This window comes from Babylonia areolata, chromosome 10 (assembly GCF_041734735.1).
Source record: "Babylonia areolata isolate BAREFJ2019XMU chromosome 10, ASM4173473v1, whole genome shotgun sequence".
NCBI classification, from domain to species: Eukaryota; Metazoa; Mollusca; class Gastropoda; order Neogastropoda; family Buccinidae; genus Babylonia; species Babylonia areolata.
The window spans coordinates 24,556,690-24,573,091 of record NC_134885.1 but is presented as its reverse complement, the minus strand read 5'-3'; the positions used below and the strand labels follow the sequence as shown (position 1 = coordinate 24,573,091).

Genomic DNA, 16,402 nt, shown 5'->3' with positions numbered 1-16,402 from the left:
CATATCTTGACCTGGGAAATCGGAAAACTCTCCACCCTTTACCTACCAGGCGCTGTTGCCGAGATTCGAACCCGGGACCCTCAGATTGAAAGTCCAACGCTTTTACCACTCGGCTATTGCGCCCGTCATATATATTCATTGCTTGCATGTTTCACGTCCTATGTTAATGCACTTGTATGGTTACCCACAGATATACAAGAATGAAATAGGCGGATGCTTGTCACCAACCGATGTACAACCAAGATTTGGGCGATTTGTGTTTGAACGCTGTGCCTTGTAACATATGATGTTAACTATTTTGCTTACTGATTTGTGTGTGTGTGTGTGTGTGTGTGTGTGTGTGTGTGTGTGTGTGTGTGTGTGTGTGTGTGTGTGTGTGTGTGTGTGTGTGTGTGTCGTGTCTCTTATAAACCTTAAAGGGTTCATAAAAAAATGTGCTCCATTCTATTCTGTTCTGTTCCATTCAAATAGATTCTACCCAGCCTTGTGCGCATTGATCACACTGATGGCCCTTAACATCAGTGTTACACATGGTAGTGAACTTGGGGTCTGCCCCCCCCCCCCTTCACACCTACCTCCCAGCTGTCCCTGTGTCCCCCACACACCAACATGATAACAACAAGAACAACAACAATAATGATAATAATGATGATCATAATATTATAGTATTATCATCATTATTATTATCATCATTATCATCACCATCATGAATATCATCATAGTCGTTATCATATTATTATTACTATCAATGTCTTTATCATTATCATTTTAATTAGTATCATTATGATCATCATCATCATTATCATTGGAAACCACCTCATGCGCGCTGTTCATATTGATTATCATCATCATCATCATCATCATCATCATCATCATCATCATCATCATGTCTATTATCATCTTCATCATCATCATCATTGTTATCATCTCTACTATTATCATCATCATCATCATTATTGCTATCATCTCTATTATCATCATCATCATCATTATTGTTATCATCTCTACCATCATCATCATCATCATCATGATTATTGTTATCATCTCTATCATCATCATCATCATTGTTATCATCTCTATTATCATCATTACCATTATTCTTGTAACCCACCTTATGCGCGCTGATCATACTGATCATCATCATCATCATCATCATCATTGTTATCATCTCTATCATTATCATCATCATCATCATCATCATTACCATCGATATTGTAACCCACCTTATGCGCACTGATCGTGCTGATGGCCCGTTTCCCCAGAACGTCCGTGTTGTACATGGTGGTGTACTTGGGGTCTGTCATCACCTCCTCGCCATCACGGAAATCGTAGTACCCTTCCTCTGTGGCCTTGGTCGTGTAGTTCACAGAGCTGGTGTAGTGGCCAAAGAAGGTGTCGAAGCCTCTGTAGGTCGGGGTTTGATCCAGGTTGCAGAAGCCCTGACAAAATCAATGCAAATATCCGGGGTGGAGTGGTGGTCTAGTGGTAACGCGTCCAGCCGCCTAGGAAGCGAGATATAGTCTGAGCGTACGTGTGTGATCGAATCCCTCACTCACCATCTTGAGTTGTGGGTGGTCTGGACGCTAGTCATGTGGATGAGTCGATAAACCGAGCTCCCGTGTGCAGCATGCTCTTAGCGCACGTGAAGAAACTCATGGCAACAAAAGGGGGTTCTCCCCAGTAAAAATTGTGAAGAAAGTTCCACTTTGACAGTAAAACAAATACACTAGCAGGCAGAAAATAAATGTAGCGCTACACTGCTACGACGCGCTCTCACCGGGGAGAGCAGTCCGAATTTCACAGACAGAAATCTGTTGCGTCAAAATGTAACGCAACACAACACAATTCAACACAGCACAGCACATTCGGATGAGACGATAAACAGAGGTCCCGTGTGCAGCGTGCACTTAGCGCACGTAATAGAACCCACGGCAACAAAAGTGTTGTCCTTGGCAAAATTCAGTAGAAAAATCCACTTCGATAGGAAAAACAAAGAAAACTGCACACAGGAAAAAAAAAAAAAAAGAAAAAAAAAGGGGTGGGGTGGGGGGTGGGGGTGGGGGGCGCTGTAGTGTAGCGACGCGCTCTCCCTGGGGAGAGCAGCTCGAATTTCACACATAGAAATCTGCTGTGACAAAAAAGATAAATACAAGTACAAATATACAGCACAGCACAACGCAATGCAATTCGCAACGCAATAAGATACAATGCAATACAAAACTAACACAAGACAATGATTTTTGAAAAAAAACGGGTTTTGCCCGATAAAAAGAATATATATGAAGAAATTACTACTTTGATAGCAATACAAATACATCAGTAGACAGAAAACAAATGTGGCACCACATTGCCCGAAATTCACACAAACAAATCTATTGTGACAAAAACAAAATACAATACAATACAACACAACACAATACAATACAATATAATACAGTACAATACAATGATTTATACAATACAATGATTTAAAGCAAATAAGCTGAACTGCAAGCGAGAATGGAAAAAAGAACTTTAACCCTTTGACCGCTGAACCATGGTGAAATGACGTCAATGTGGCAAGGGTTTGAAATGCAGTTACTACTTCAATTTAACTCTCTCCATACGAACGGCGAAAGAGACGACGTTAACAGCGTTTCACCCCAATTACCATCATAAAAATATTGCAAGCAGAAGGCTCTTATACTGAAGAGGTGAATGTTGACAAAGAATACCACAATTCTGACGACGGAAGCTAAAGGTTGGGTCATTGAGACACCCACTGGACATCCGAGGGGTCTGTGTAGAGGAGAAGAGAGGACTGGCCGTACTGAGTGAGTTAAAAACAATGTTGTTGTTTTCAATCGGCGGTGTTTTGCTGAACAAAAGTAAGGCAGTCCCAAGGTGAAGATGTCCTGATGAGGAATGGTGACTGGCATCCTGACTGTCCTTTTCACAGCGAGGTGACAAGGACGAGGAATATGGTTAAATATCCCGTCACACATATCAGTGACTGAAGACATTTTTGTTAAAGTATATTTGAATACATTTGAGTATTATCGGTTAGAAGGGGTGGGAGATGTGAATGAATGGAGGGTTGGGGGAAACTGGGCAAATGAGGGTGAACTGAGGGTGAAATTTGAAAAAAAAGAAGAAAAAAGTTCTAAATACAATTACAGGAAATTACTTAAAGGACTTCGTAAAAGAGAAGTCGTTAAACTGACAAGCGAAACAACTGATAATGAATGCAAAAAGTCAAAAACATCAACGTTCTCAATCACTTGTGAAGACACACTTTCGTGTACATAAGGCTTCATCAAGCTACAGTCAAAAATTATATGCTTAAATGTTAGGTTACTAAAGCATATGCACTTGACATTAGAACAATACTTGGTCCGTAATGAATTTGATGAGTCTGAGAGCTAAACTCAGAACTGGTCTGCGAATCGGACCAAAGTCTGAGAGAGTCAACTGACAAACCTTCACTGAAGAGCATACTTATGAGCAGCGCTTATGGGTTTAAGGAGGAAAAAGAACACGAAGAGAAGAAGAAGAAGGAGGAGGAGGAAAGTACTATGCTGAGTGAATAAAAGGAGAATGGACAGAGACGGGGGAATGCGAGCGGGTTTCTACCATCGGGTTTTCTACAAGTTACACATTGAAACACACAAACAGATGAAAACGATATCGTTCGTTAATTTGTTTATAGTCTGTTCATCTAAGATGATGATATTATAGTCTGTTCATCTAAGATGATGATATTATAGTCTGTTCATCTAAGATGATGATATTATACTGAAGATGAAAACGAATGGAAGTAAATGTCTTGCTGCGCATGTGTAGAATTACGTCTTGACTGTTGTAATGGGGTGTTTTGATACAGTGTAACTGCCGCTTAACAGCGAGTGATATCAGATTGTGCGATCAGTTGTTTTGCGTTGTTGTAGTTGTTGCTTCTGTTGCTGCTGCTGTTGTTGTTGCTATTGCTGTTTGTTTTTCACCACCATCATCACCATCGTCGTCATCATCGTCTTCTTCTTCTTCTTCTTCCTCCTCCTCCTCTTTGCTGTATCAGTCTCTCTGCTGGTCTGTCAGTCCCCCTCCCCCCCCTCTCATTTTCTCTCTCGTTATCTATCTATGAGAGAGAGAGAGAGAGAGTGGGGACAGAGAGAGACAGACAAAAACAGAGAAACAGACAGACAGAGACAGTGACAAAGAAACACACACACACACACACACACACACACACACACACACACACACACACACACACACATACACACACCAGTAAGAGAGAGAGAGAGAGAGAGAGAGAGAGAGAGAGAGCGTCAGTCAGCAAAGAAAGGGAGAGGCAGAGTCCTACCTGGCCCCACTTGCCGATCATGTGAGTCCTGTATCCTCGGTACTTGAGAGCCTGGGGCAGCAGGGTGTGGTTGAGAGGCACGTGGGCATCGGTGTACTTGTTGATCGCTCCGTCCTGGGGGTGTGGGGGAGGACATTGTTTTGGTATCATTAGTATTATTATTATTATGTTGTTGTTGTTGTTCAGTTGTTGCTATGATCTTTTGATTGCTTTTTTACTTTCTTTCTTTCGCTTTCGCTTCCAGATACAGTCGATGTTTGCATTAGCACCGTTTCATCAAGCATTCTTGGTGTGAATCACACTTTGTTTATGTGTGTGTGTTCTTCTTCTTCTTCTGCGTTCGTGGGCTGCAACTCCCACGTTCACTCGTATATACGCGAGTGGGCTTTTACGTGTATGACCGTTTTAAACCCGCCATGTAGGCAGCCATACTCCGCTTTTGGGGTGTGCATGCTGGGTATATTCTTGTTTCCATAACCCACCGAACGCTGACATGGATTACAGGATCTTTAACGTGCGTATTTGATCTTCTGCTTGCCATATACACACGAAGGGGGTTCAGGCAGAAGCAGGTCTGCACATATGTTGACCTGGGAGATCGTAAAAATCTCCACCCAAGGAAACTGATAACAATCAGCAAAAGGGTTGAATATCCTTCCTCATCATGTCCGTGCATCTGATTCTTTCTCTGCTTTTCGCTCATCACTAAAACCTGCACCTGCCGAGGCCGTCCTACACGTGGCAGTATCTGCACATGTGGGACTGTGAGCGTCGGTAGGCGAGAGAGTGGGGAAGGGACTGCACAACTCCTCCTCACTAAAAAAAAAGTCACTTGTTCTGGTCAGGCAATCAGGCTAATGCCGGAACGACGAGCTAGCCCTTCAACGCCCAGCTTTCCCAAGCCCTGCGGCGATGGAAAAGTGGTAACGGGGACAGGCAGAGGATGCTGCTGGCAGTTCCTAGTCACGACTCTGCACGTAGACGGCTATGGGGTGATGGTCGTCCGCCGTAGACTGGGGCAGATGCGGCGTCCGTATCCTTCCACAGTGTCAGAGCAGCCCTTTTTAGGGACAACACTGCTCTCCCCACACGGGGAAGGGGAGATAAAAGGATCCTCAAACAAAGCCTGCCTCACCTAGTACCTAGTAGGACACCGCACCTACATGGACATCCAACAATAGCGGTCGAAAACAACAAAAGAAAAGAACCAGGAGTCATTTCCTGACTCTGGGTGCCTGGAGTGTTCGCACCCTTTTAGACAGAGACGACAGACCAGAAAGGCGCACAGCGCTCATTGCTAGAATGCTTGATCGCTACCAGGTGGACATAGCAGCCCTGAGCGAAACCAGACTTGCGGGTGAAACCCAGTTGGAGGAAGTTGGAGGGGGCTACACCTTCTACTGCATTGGGAAGCCAGATGGCACCCCAAGAACCTCAGGCGTGGGCTTTGCCATACCAACCAAACTTGCACGACAGCTTGACAGCCTTCCACGTGGGATAAACGACAGGCTGATGACCCTGCGTCTGAAGCTGTCCAAGGATCGCTTCGCCACAGTCATCAGCTGCTATGCCCCGACGATGACCAACCCTGATGACATCAAAGAAGCTTTCTACGAGGATGTCAGCCGCACCATTTCAGCGGTAGACAGAAAGGACAGGCTGATCATCCTTGGGGATTTCAATGCCCGAGTAGGCGTGGACTTCTCATCGTGGCCAAAAGTCCTAGGACAGCACGGCACTGGCAAGTGCAACTCCAACGGACTGCTTTTGCTCTCGCTTTGTGCGCAGCATGGACTGACCATCACCAACACCCTCTTCCAACAAGCGGACAAGTACAAGAACACATGGATGCACCCCCTCTCCAAGCAATGGCACATGCTGGACTATATGATTGTCCGGCAGAGGGACAGAGGTGATGTTTCCATTACACGCTGCATGAGGGGAGCAGTCTGTTGGTACGCAGCAAGATGAACATCAGACTTGCACGCAAGCTTCAACCAGCCAGGCAGAAACCCCCTAGGAAGCTGAACATCCACCACCTCCCTATCACCAAGGACGTACTGCAGCAGCAAATCCAAGTAGTTCTCCAAGAAATTCCTGCATCGACTGATGTAGAAGAGGTATGGAGCACCTTCAGAGATGCTGTGTACACAGCAGCAGCTGACACACTCGGCTTTGTACAGAGGAGCCACAATGACTGGTTTGACGAGAACGACTCTGGAATCTCCAAGCTCCTGAATACAATGCATATACGGCATCAGGATCACATTTCCGATAAAGAATGCCAGAGGAAGGAGAACCAGTTCTTGCAAACCAAGCAACTCGTACAGAAGAGGCTGCGTGAGATGAAGAACACCTGGTGGGATAGAAAGTCCGAAGAGCTTCAGTCCGCTGCTGATGCTCACGACATGAAGACCTTCCATGATGGTAAATGGATTGAAGCAAGGCTGCGTCTTGGCACCCACACTGTTCTCCATTCTCTTCTCTGCCATGCTGATTGACGCCTTCCAAGGCTGTGACCAGGGTATCTGCATTCAGTTTCGCACAGATGGCAAACTTTTCAACTTACGGCGACTCCACGCCAGGCCCAGGGTGTTTGAGGCACTGATGAGAGAGTTCCTCTTTGCTGATGACTGCGCGCTTGCTGCACACACCCATGAGGACATGCAGTTCATTATGGACAGGTTCTCAACCTCCTGCAGGCGCTTTGGACTCACCATCAGCCTCAGCAAAACCGAGTCCATGTACAAACCGGCTAGCTCACAGAACGCCAGTGCATCCCCCCCACCTGCAGTCAAGATCAATGACACAGAGATCAAATCAGTCGACAAGTTTTGCTACCTGGGCAGCACCATATGCAGCAACGGAGCCCTTGATGCATAACGATTCACCTGCACGCCACCCATGACAGACAATGTATATATAAGTACCAATGATACCGATGATAACGATACACCTGCACCCCATCCATGGCAGACACTGTATATTTAAGCATCAATAACACCGATGATAACGATTAACCTGTAGTCTCATCCATGATAGACACTGTACATATAAGTATCGCTAACACCGATGATAACGATTCACCTGCACGCCACCCATGACAGACGCTTTATATATAAGTATCAATGATACCGATGATAACGATTCACCTGCAGTCTCATCCATGACTGACGCTGTATATATAAGTATCATTAACACCTATGATAACGATTTACCTGCAGCCCCATCCATGACAGACATAATATATATAAGGATCACTAACATCTATGATAACGATTTACCGGCGTTCCATCTATTACAGACTCTGTATATATAAGTATCAACAATATCGATGATTACGATCCACTTGCAGCCCGATCCATCACAGACACTATTTATATATTTATATGTATCATATATAAGTGCCAATAATACCGATGATAGCGATTCACCTGCAGCCCCATCCTGAAGGAGAACTTTCCGGAGAAGAGGGAGGCTCTGGAAGAGCTCCCCACAGGGTCTGTGTAGGAGTAGTTGAGCCTGAAGCCCTCCCTGTACAGCTTGTCGATGTTGGGGGTCACCATGTTGGGGTCGTAGACACCCAGGTCGTTCCAGCCCAGGTCGTCCAGCAAGATGAACAGGATGTTAGGCTTCAGCCTCCTGGTGTTAGCCGCGCTTTCCCGGAACAGGAAACACGTCACCATCAGCAGCAGCACTGCTGACGTCAGCTTGCTGATAGCCATGGTGATCTGTTGAGATGAAGGGAAAAGGGGGGTTTGAGAGAGAGGGGTGTTATTGGGGGTGGTGAAGGGGTGAAGAGAAAGTGGGAGTAAGAGGGAGAGAGAGGGCAAGAGCGAGAGCGAGAGACAGACAGACAGACATACAAAACTCATAATTCAGAGTTATGACAGAGAGACACAGAGAGAATGAATTAGAGACCAACAAACAGACAGACAGACATAGAGAGAGAGAGAGAGAGAGAGAGAGAGAGAGAGAGAGAGAGAGAGAGAGAGAGAGAGGGTGGGAGTGAGGGAGAAATTCTGTGGTATATTCTCATATTAATCAGAATAACTGCTTAATCAGGAAATAATTAAGCATACAAGAGGTCCTCATCAACAGTTGCACATTTCCAAGCCCGTTACACTGTATTTGGAAGTTTATCATTCATTTCGTAATATATTACGTGTTTTTTTATTTGCCGGTATTTTTTCAACTCGTATATTATATATTACTGCACAATATCAAAGTATGCAGTACATTCTAACAGCTTTCCCTTAGGGACAGCATTGTCAGTGGTGGATACTTGCAATACTTGCCAGTGACAGACTTTTTTTTTCTTTTTTTCTTTTTTAAATTTTTTTAAACCCGTAGTATTTTTGTTACTATTAGTCAAAACTGTCTTCAGTTTCTGTTTGGAAATCGCGGAATGGACCACTTGCTTTTCTGTCACATCATTTCAGAAATATACATCATGCGCTCTTGATTGATAAACACATATTCATATCATATTCTGATTATACCAACTCTGAGATAATTCAGTACTAATTTGTATGTAACAGGCAAAATCACTTCCTGTCGAAAAAAGAAAAGAAAAATGGGGAACGTTAAAAGTGCTGCAATATCAAAGAGCCATTGTCCTTTATAAGCCAGGTCCTATTTTTCGGCATCATCGTAAAATCGACAAACAGAGAAAATCTGTAAATCTGTTCTGCGTTGTGAAATGACTCACTTTGATAGGAGGTGTCGACGCTCCCGATCATATGTATTACTTTGAGGACTGTGACAAATGAAGTGACAATGGAGGCTAAGGCAAGACTGAATAATACTAATAACGTCTCTTGGATCTTGTCTTTACCTACTCGTGCTTTCTTACCCTACCGCTACTGTTGTTGCTGCTGCTGTTACTGCAACAACGACTGCTGCTGCTGATGATGTTGCTTCTACCGCTATTGCTGCTGCTGCTCCTGCTGTTAGTGCAGCAACTACTACCACCACCACTGATGCTTCTATCAGTGGTAAACATCGTACTGCTATTACTATTTCTATTACTGCTACTCCTTAACCTCCTCCCGTCCTCTTTACATACACACATTATTACTACTACTGCTGCTACGACGACTATTACTGTATGAATGTATGACAATCTAGACTAGAATTTGATTATAGTGGAGAGTGTCTTGCCCAAGGTACACCCCCACTCTCCAGGCGAAGAGGGTTTTAGGACAGTCAGCGATAGGATGGCTCCCAAAGGTCAACTAGCCCCCAAGGCTGCAGCACTAAGAGCCAGTGCAATTTTGCCTCCTAGTTTGAGAGTCATAGTCCTTCACAAAAGACTAAGCTGTAAATGACTTTCCATTGCAATGGAGAAACTATTGGTCATGCAGGTCTCGCTTTGCCGTTACCCATACCGTGAATTTTTGTCAGTCTATGGTACAACAACTATTACTACTGCTTCTTCTTCTTCTTCTGCGTTCACTCGTATGCACACGAGTGGGCTTTTACGTGTATGACGGTTTTTACCCCGCCATGTAGGCAGCCATACTCCGTTTTCGGGGGTTTGCATGCTGGGTATGTTCTTGTTTCCATAACCCACCGAACGCTGACATGGATTACAGGATCTTTAACGTGCGTATTTGGTCTTCTGCTTGCATATACACACGAAGGGGGTTCAGGCACTAGCAGGTCTGCACATATGTTGACCTGGGAGATCGTAAAAATCTCCACCCTTTACCCACCAGGCGCCGTCACCGTGATTCGAACCCTGGACCCTCAGATTGACAGTCCAACGCTTTAACCACTCGGGTATTGCGCCCGTCCTTACTGCTGCTACTGCTGGTACTTCTATTGCTACTGGTACTCACCTTCTCACGAGGATGATACAGAGAGAGAGAGAGATGTAGCCGGTCTGGAGACAAGGTCAGCCTCTAGTTGACTAGTGGTGACCGAGACCACAGGGACTCTGCCTTATATACACTGCAGTCCCCATCTTGCTAAGGCACACATCAAACGTGCCGAAATCTTTTGATCTGTGTTTTGATCTCACTGCTCCACTTTCATCATCTGCTGCTGGGACTGCGTTGGTTTGTTCTGAGACGGGTCGTAAAGGGCGTGTGTGTGTGTGTGTGTGTGTGTGTGTGTGTGTGTGTGTGTGTGTGTGTGTGTGTGTGTGTGTGTGTGTGTGTGTGTGTGTGTGTGTGTGTGATCAATGTCATTTCAAGTGAAGGAGACGGGGTGAGAGTCTGAGTGAGAAAGAGAGGGAAAAACCATATATTTTTATTACACGTACATGGAAAGAGAGAGAGAGCAGGAAAGATTAACCAGACTTGATGTTTCCAGGGCGGGAAGAAAAGAGGAAGACTGGGAGGAAGAAGGAGGGGAGAAACTAATTGATGGATAAACACACACACACACACACACGCACACACACACACGCACACACACACACACACACACACACACACACACACACACACACACAACACGCACACACACGCACACACACACACACACACACACACACAACACACACACACACACACACACACACACACACACACACACACACACACGTGCACGCACGCACATACGCATACCCTCGCCTCCACACCCACACACACACACACACACTCACCTTAATGTCACACCATCAAATAATGTTTTCCCGTCTTGATCACACAAATCACTCAAACACAATTAATCATTTTCCACCTGTCGGCAGCATCAGCTGAACTACTGCAGCAGCTTTGCTGACCAAGGGTGGCCATAAACGAAAGTTCCCTCCTGTCATTTTCTCCACTGTCGGCCTGCCCGAACCGAACAAATAGAAACAATAAAGCCACACGCAAGCTTTCTCTTTCATCGTGTCCGGCAACTCTCTCGACTGACAGTTTGACTCTGTCCTGGGTCGCCCTCCCGCCATTTCCGTTTCGCCTATTCATCCCCTCTCTCTCTCTCTCTGTGTCCTGTCTCACCTACTGGTAATTCCCGTTTCGCCTATTCAGCCCCTCTCTCCCTCTGTCCTGTCTCACCTACTAGCAAATTCATGTTTCGCCTATTAAGAATCTCTTTGTGTGTGTCATGTGTCGCCTACTAGCAAATTCCCGTTTCGCCTGTTCAGCATCTCTCTGTCTGTCATGTGTCACCTACTGGTAATTCCCGTCTCGCCTATTCAGCCTCTCTCTGTGTGTCTTATGTCGCCTATAAGCAATTCCCGTTTCGCCTATTCAGCCTATCTCTGACTGTCACGTGTCGCCTACTGGTAATTCTCGTTTCGCCTATTCAGCATCTCCGTGTCTGTCATGTGTCACCTACTGGTAATTCCGTTTTGCCTATTCAGCCTCTCTCTGTGTGTCTTATGTCACCTATAAGCAATTCCCGTTTCGCCTATTCAGCATCTCTGTCTGTCATGTGTCGCCTACTGGTAATTCCGTTTCGCCTATTCAGCCTCTCTCTCTGTCTTATGTCGCCTATTAGCAATTCCCGTTTCGCCTATTCAACCTCTCTCTGTCTGTCATGTGTTGCGCATGTCACCTGCTGGTAATTCCCGTTTCGCATATTCAGCCCTTCTCTCTGTCCTAGGTCGCCTACTAGCAATTTCCGTTTCACCTATTCGGGCTGCCTCTCTGTGCGTGTCCTATTTCGCCTACTAGCCTCTATCTGTCTCTGTGTCTTGTGTCGCCTTCCCGCTATTCCTGTTTCGTCTACTCTCTCCCCCCCCACGCCCCCCACCCCCACCCCTCCAAATATATATATATATATATATCTTTCTTTGGTACAGATTGAGATATATTTTGGTTATGTACATACATAGCTCCTCATGATTCACATGTATGAAAAGTTGATAAAAACGATATTGACGTTGAACAGCTTGAACAATGACTTACACGAATCTCATGATTTGTGTAATCTCATATGTGGGGATTTTAATGCTAGAACAGCTTCTGAGTTATTTTTTAATTTTTCTAATTAGTGAGGATGATGATCGTTATTGTCAAAATTATTTATTTAGAATGTCTCACAATTTAAAAACAACAACAACAACAACAACAACAACAAAAGTAAAACAAAAACAAAAATTAACAACAACAACAACAACAATAAAAAAGAAAAAAGAAAAAAAAAACATTGGGGGATCAACTTCTTAAGTTGTGTAATGCTTTAGACATTATGATTCTAAATGGATTTCGTAAGTATGGTTTTGATGGAAATTGCACGTACGTATCGAACAATGGGTCCAGCGCTGTTGACTATTATTTGATGCCTTGTGAAGTGTTCTCAAATCAGCTTGCATGTGATGTTTCCTTTAAAGATTGTTCAGTCAGACCACCTGCCTGTTGCATTATCATTTATGTGCTGTAATAACTTACCTTACAATACACAATATGGCCAAAGTTAAAAATCATGTGTGAAGAAATGCATATTGAACAAAAAAAGGAAGATGTATTCATTGCCAATTTGAATAACACGGACTAACAAAATGAACTAAAATATGCTGTAGAATGTCTCAATACAGACATTGATAATGCACTAAGTATATTTGTTGAATATGTTAGTTCAGCAAGCAGTTAAGAAATGCTTCACTCAACCAAAGAGACAAAATTCTGAATGATTTTATAAAGAATGTAAGCTTGCCAAGATTGACACCATAAATGATTTAAGAATATTGTTCAAGCACGGAAACAATATGAGGCTTTATTAAAAATAAACGACGAAATTATCGAAAACCCAGAAAAGTCACCATAATCCAATTTATCAAACTAGTCGTCGTTCTGGGAAAGCCTGACATAAATGAGATGTGGAAAAACAAGAAGTAACATTAGTAATAATATCAGCATGGAAGAATCGCACCAGCACTTCAAGGGTGTATTTACAATGGATAATGGTATGGACAATGCTGTTAATTCTGCTGATCTTAGTAAGTTCGTTGGTGAAGAATATGAACTTAATTATGAAGTTTTAAAGAACGAGGTTTTGCTTGCTCTTCACAAGCTGAAGTTGGGAAATGCATGTAGACTTGATGGTATTACTACTGAAATGTTAAAAACTGGTCAAGGAATTATTGTACCACTTTTGACAAAAACATTCAATGTTCTGTCAGATAAATGACTGTATCTAAAAGAATTTGCAGACGCTATTACCATTCTCAGAAAGGCGACATTGACGTATTGATAATTATAGAGAAGTAGATATCTCTGTTAAGTATCATATTTAAATGTGTGTGTGTGTGTGTGTGTGTGTGTGTGTGTGTGTGTGTGTGTGTGTGTGTGTGTGTTTGGTTTCTTTTATGCCCATTCTTTCGATATTTTCTTATAATCTTTTTCTTTCTTTCTTTTTGTTGCTGTTGTTGTTGCTGCTGCTGCTGTTGCTGCTGCTGCTGTTACTGTTGCTGTAGTTGTTTTTCTTTTTAATTGTTATAAGGTTGATTATGTTTTTTTTTCACCTTTCTTTTTCTTCTTTCTTTCGTTTCCTTCGCCTTCATCATTCGTTCATTCCACACCACGTACTGTTCTTTCTTTCTATTCTGGGGGTGGGGGGGGGGGGGAGGGGCATGGTGTCAACACAACATCATAGGGTAGAGGTCCACAGCGGAGCAGGGAAGGGGTGAGGGGAGGAGGGGGGGAGAGGGGCATGGTGTCAACATGACATCATAGGGTAGAGAACCACAGCGGAGCAGAGAAGGTGAGGAGGAGGGGGGGGGGTGAGGGCGGAGGGGGGGGGTCTGGGGGGACATGGTGTCAACATGACATCATAGGGTAGAGAACCACAGCGGAGCAGGGAAGGTGAGGGGGGCGGAGGGAGGGGGGGGGCATGGTGTCAACACGACATCATAGGGTAGAGGTCCACAGCGGAGCAGGGAAGGTGAGAGGGGAGAGGGGGGAGAGGGGCATGGTGTCAACATGACATCATAGGGTAGAGTTCCACAGCGGAGCAGGGAAGGTGAGGGGGGTGGAGGGGGGGGCATGGTGTCAACATGACATCATAGGGTAGAGGTCCACAGCGGAGCAGGGAATGTGAGAGGGGAGGAGGGGGGGGGCATGGTGTCAACACGACATCATAGGGTAGAGGTCCACAGCGGAGCAGGGAATGTGAGAGGGGAGGAGGGGGGGGGGGCATGGTGTCAACACGACATCATAGGGTAGAGTTCCACAGCGGAGCAGGGAAGGTGAGGGGGGTGGAGGGAGGGGGGCATAGTGTCAACATGACATCATAGGGTAGAGGTCCACAGCGGAGCAGGGAAGGTTAGAGGGGAGGAGGGAGGGGGGGGATAGTGTCAACATGATATCATAGGGTAAAGAACCACAGCGGAGCAGGGAAGGTGAGGGCGGTGGAGGGATGGGGGGCATAGTGTCAACATGACATCATAGGGTAGAGGTCCACAGCGGAGCAGGGAAGGTGAGAGGGGAGGAGGGGGGGGGGCATGGTGTCAACATGACATCATAGGGTAGAGGTCCACAGCGGAGCAGGGAAGGTGAGGGGGGGTGAGAGGGGAGGAGAGCAAGATGTCGGCCCAACCTCAAAGAATGAACCACAGAAGGAGTGGGGAGGGAGATGAGAAGAAGGGGAGGGGGGGGGGGGGTGAAGGGACAATGGAGGGAATGGAGCAGGAGGCAGGGTGGAGGTGCAGGTAACACTACCTGCACACTGTAACATTTTTTTTTGAAAATTATTATTATTATTGTTGTTATTATCATTATCATCATGAGAGAGCACCACCAGTTTTGACAGAGGAATTATCAGTTGACTGTCTGTTCTCTTCCCACATTCACCCCGTCCTTTAAAAAAAAAAAAAAAGAATTCTTCATTTTTGTTTCTTTTGCTTCGTGAATTTTTCTTCTCTGTGTCTTCTCTTTGTCCACTGCGTGTGTGTGTGTGTGTGTGTACTGATTTTCTCCATTATATATACAGAGAGGGTGTGTGTGTGTGTGTGTGTGTGTGTGTTCATTCATATACACACACACCATTATACAGATACTACGTGATGTATATATATACTATGTATGTATTGTTTTACGTCACTGCTTTATTCATCGGATGTTACTTTCATTTATTTTTCTTTGTTAGGAGTTTGATGTTTTTGTTTCACCTGTCTTCTTTCTCGTTCATTTCCTTGCCTTTATTGTTCATCTATTCCATATCACTCTTCTTTCTCTTTCTGTTTTTGCTTGACCCGCTCTGTGTTCATGTCTTCCAGTTTGTGTTTTTCTTTGTCTCATGTGAAATGTTTTCCTTTTCTCCCTGTTTCTTTTCTGTGTAGTTTTGTTTCTTGTATATCATTTGTGTTTCGTTTTATTTCCTTCCTTCCTTTTGCTTTGTTCGCTTCTTTCTTTCTTTCTTTCTTTTCTTCTTTTCATGGCATCATATTTACTTCCCAACCTATCCTTGTTTTGTTTTTCTTTTGTTTTTCTTTCTTAGTTAAAAAAAATTCATTTTCATATGTTCTATTCTTAGATTAGAGGGATCTAACTCTTAATAAGTTAATTGGTTCTCCGTCAAGGGCAGTCCACCCATCACTCACTCATTACTCTCCCTACATCTCTCCAGCTAGAGACTAACTGCATTGCTGTGACGGAAGAGCCTAGTATGGTCGTAACCCGCTACTAACTGTGTAGTATGGAACTGACCAATGGCGTAGTTCGGTCAACGTAGGCATTTAGTCACAAGGGACAGATACAATACTAACATCAAGACTAATTATAAATACCTCCATCAGATCAACAACTGTTGTACCTTACGTCACTGAAATGACTGTACAGGTTCTTTCAATCCTCTCTCCTCATTTCCTTTACAAATCTCCCTCATGAACAAACCCAAACATCAAAGAAGGTTTACTGAAGCATGTTTAATCCATGTGCTCAGAATGAGTGATAAAATAGACTACTAAACAACAACAACAAAAACAGAAAAATATACAGAAACTTCCTTTCTTCATACTATGTCGGGTGTCCCAAAAATAGTGAACCGCTTTTTGACAAGTAATATTTCAGTGATAGAGAAACTGAATTCATTGAAAATTTTCACACAGTAATCTTAGGGTATCTTCAACAAGTCTGCAAAATATCTAAAAGTTCGGACGCAGAT

The 16,402-nt window shown here is 44.2% G+C and overlaps 1 protein-coding gene across 1 annotated transcript in view; it reads right to left on the bottom strand.

The window, feature by feature from the left end:
* Positions 1-8,067, bottom strand: part of LOC143286317 (arylsulfatase B-like) — a 20,522-nt gene extending 12,455 nt beyond the window's left edge. The window contains exons 1-3 of the mRNA XM_076593857.1: positions 7,777-8,067; positions 4,343-4,456; positions 1,224-1,439 (exon numbers count right to left, since the gene is read on the bottom strand). Coding sequence (XP_076449972.1) covers positions 1,224-1,439; positions 4,343-4,456; positions 7,777-8,067 — 621 coding nt within the window. The remainder of the gene's footprint in view (positions 1-1,223; positions 1,440-4,342; positions 4,457-7,776) is intronic.
* Between the last annotated feature and the right edge of the window lie 8,335 nt (positions 8,068-16,402).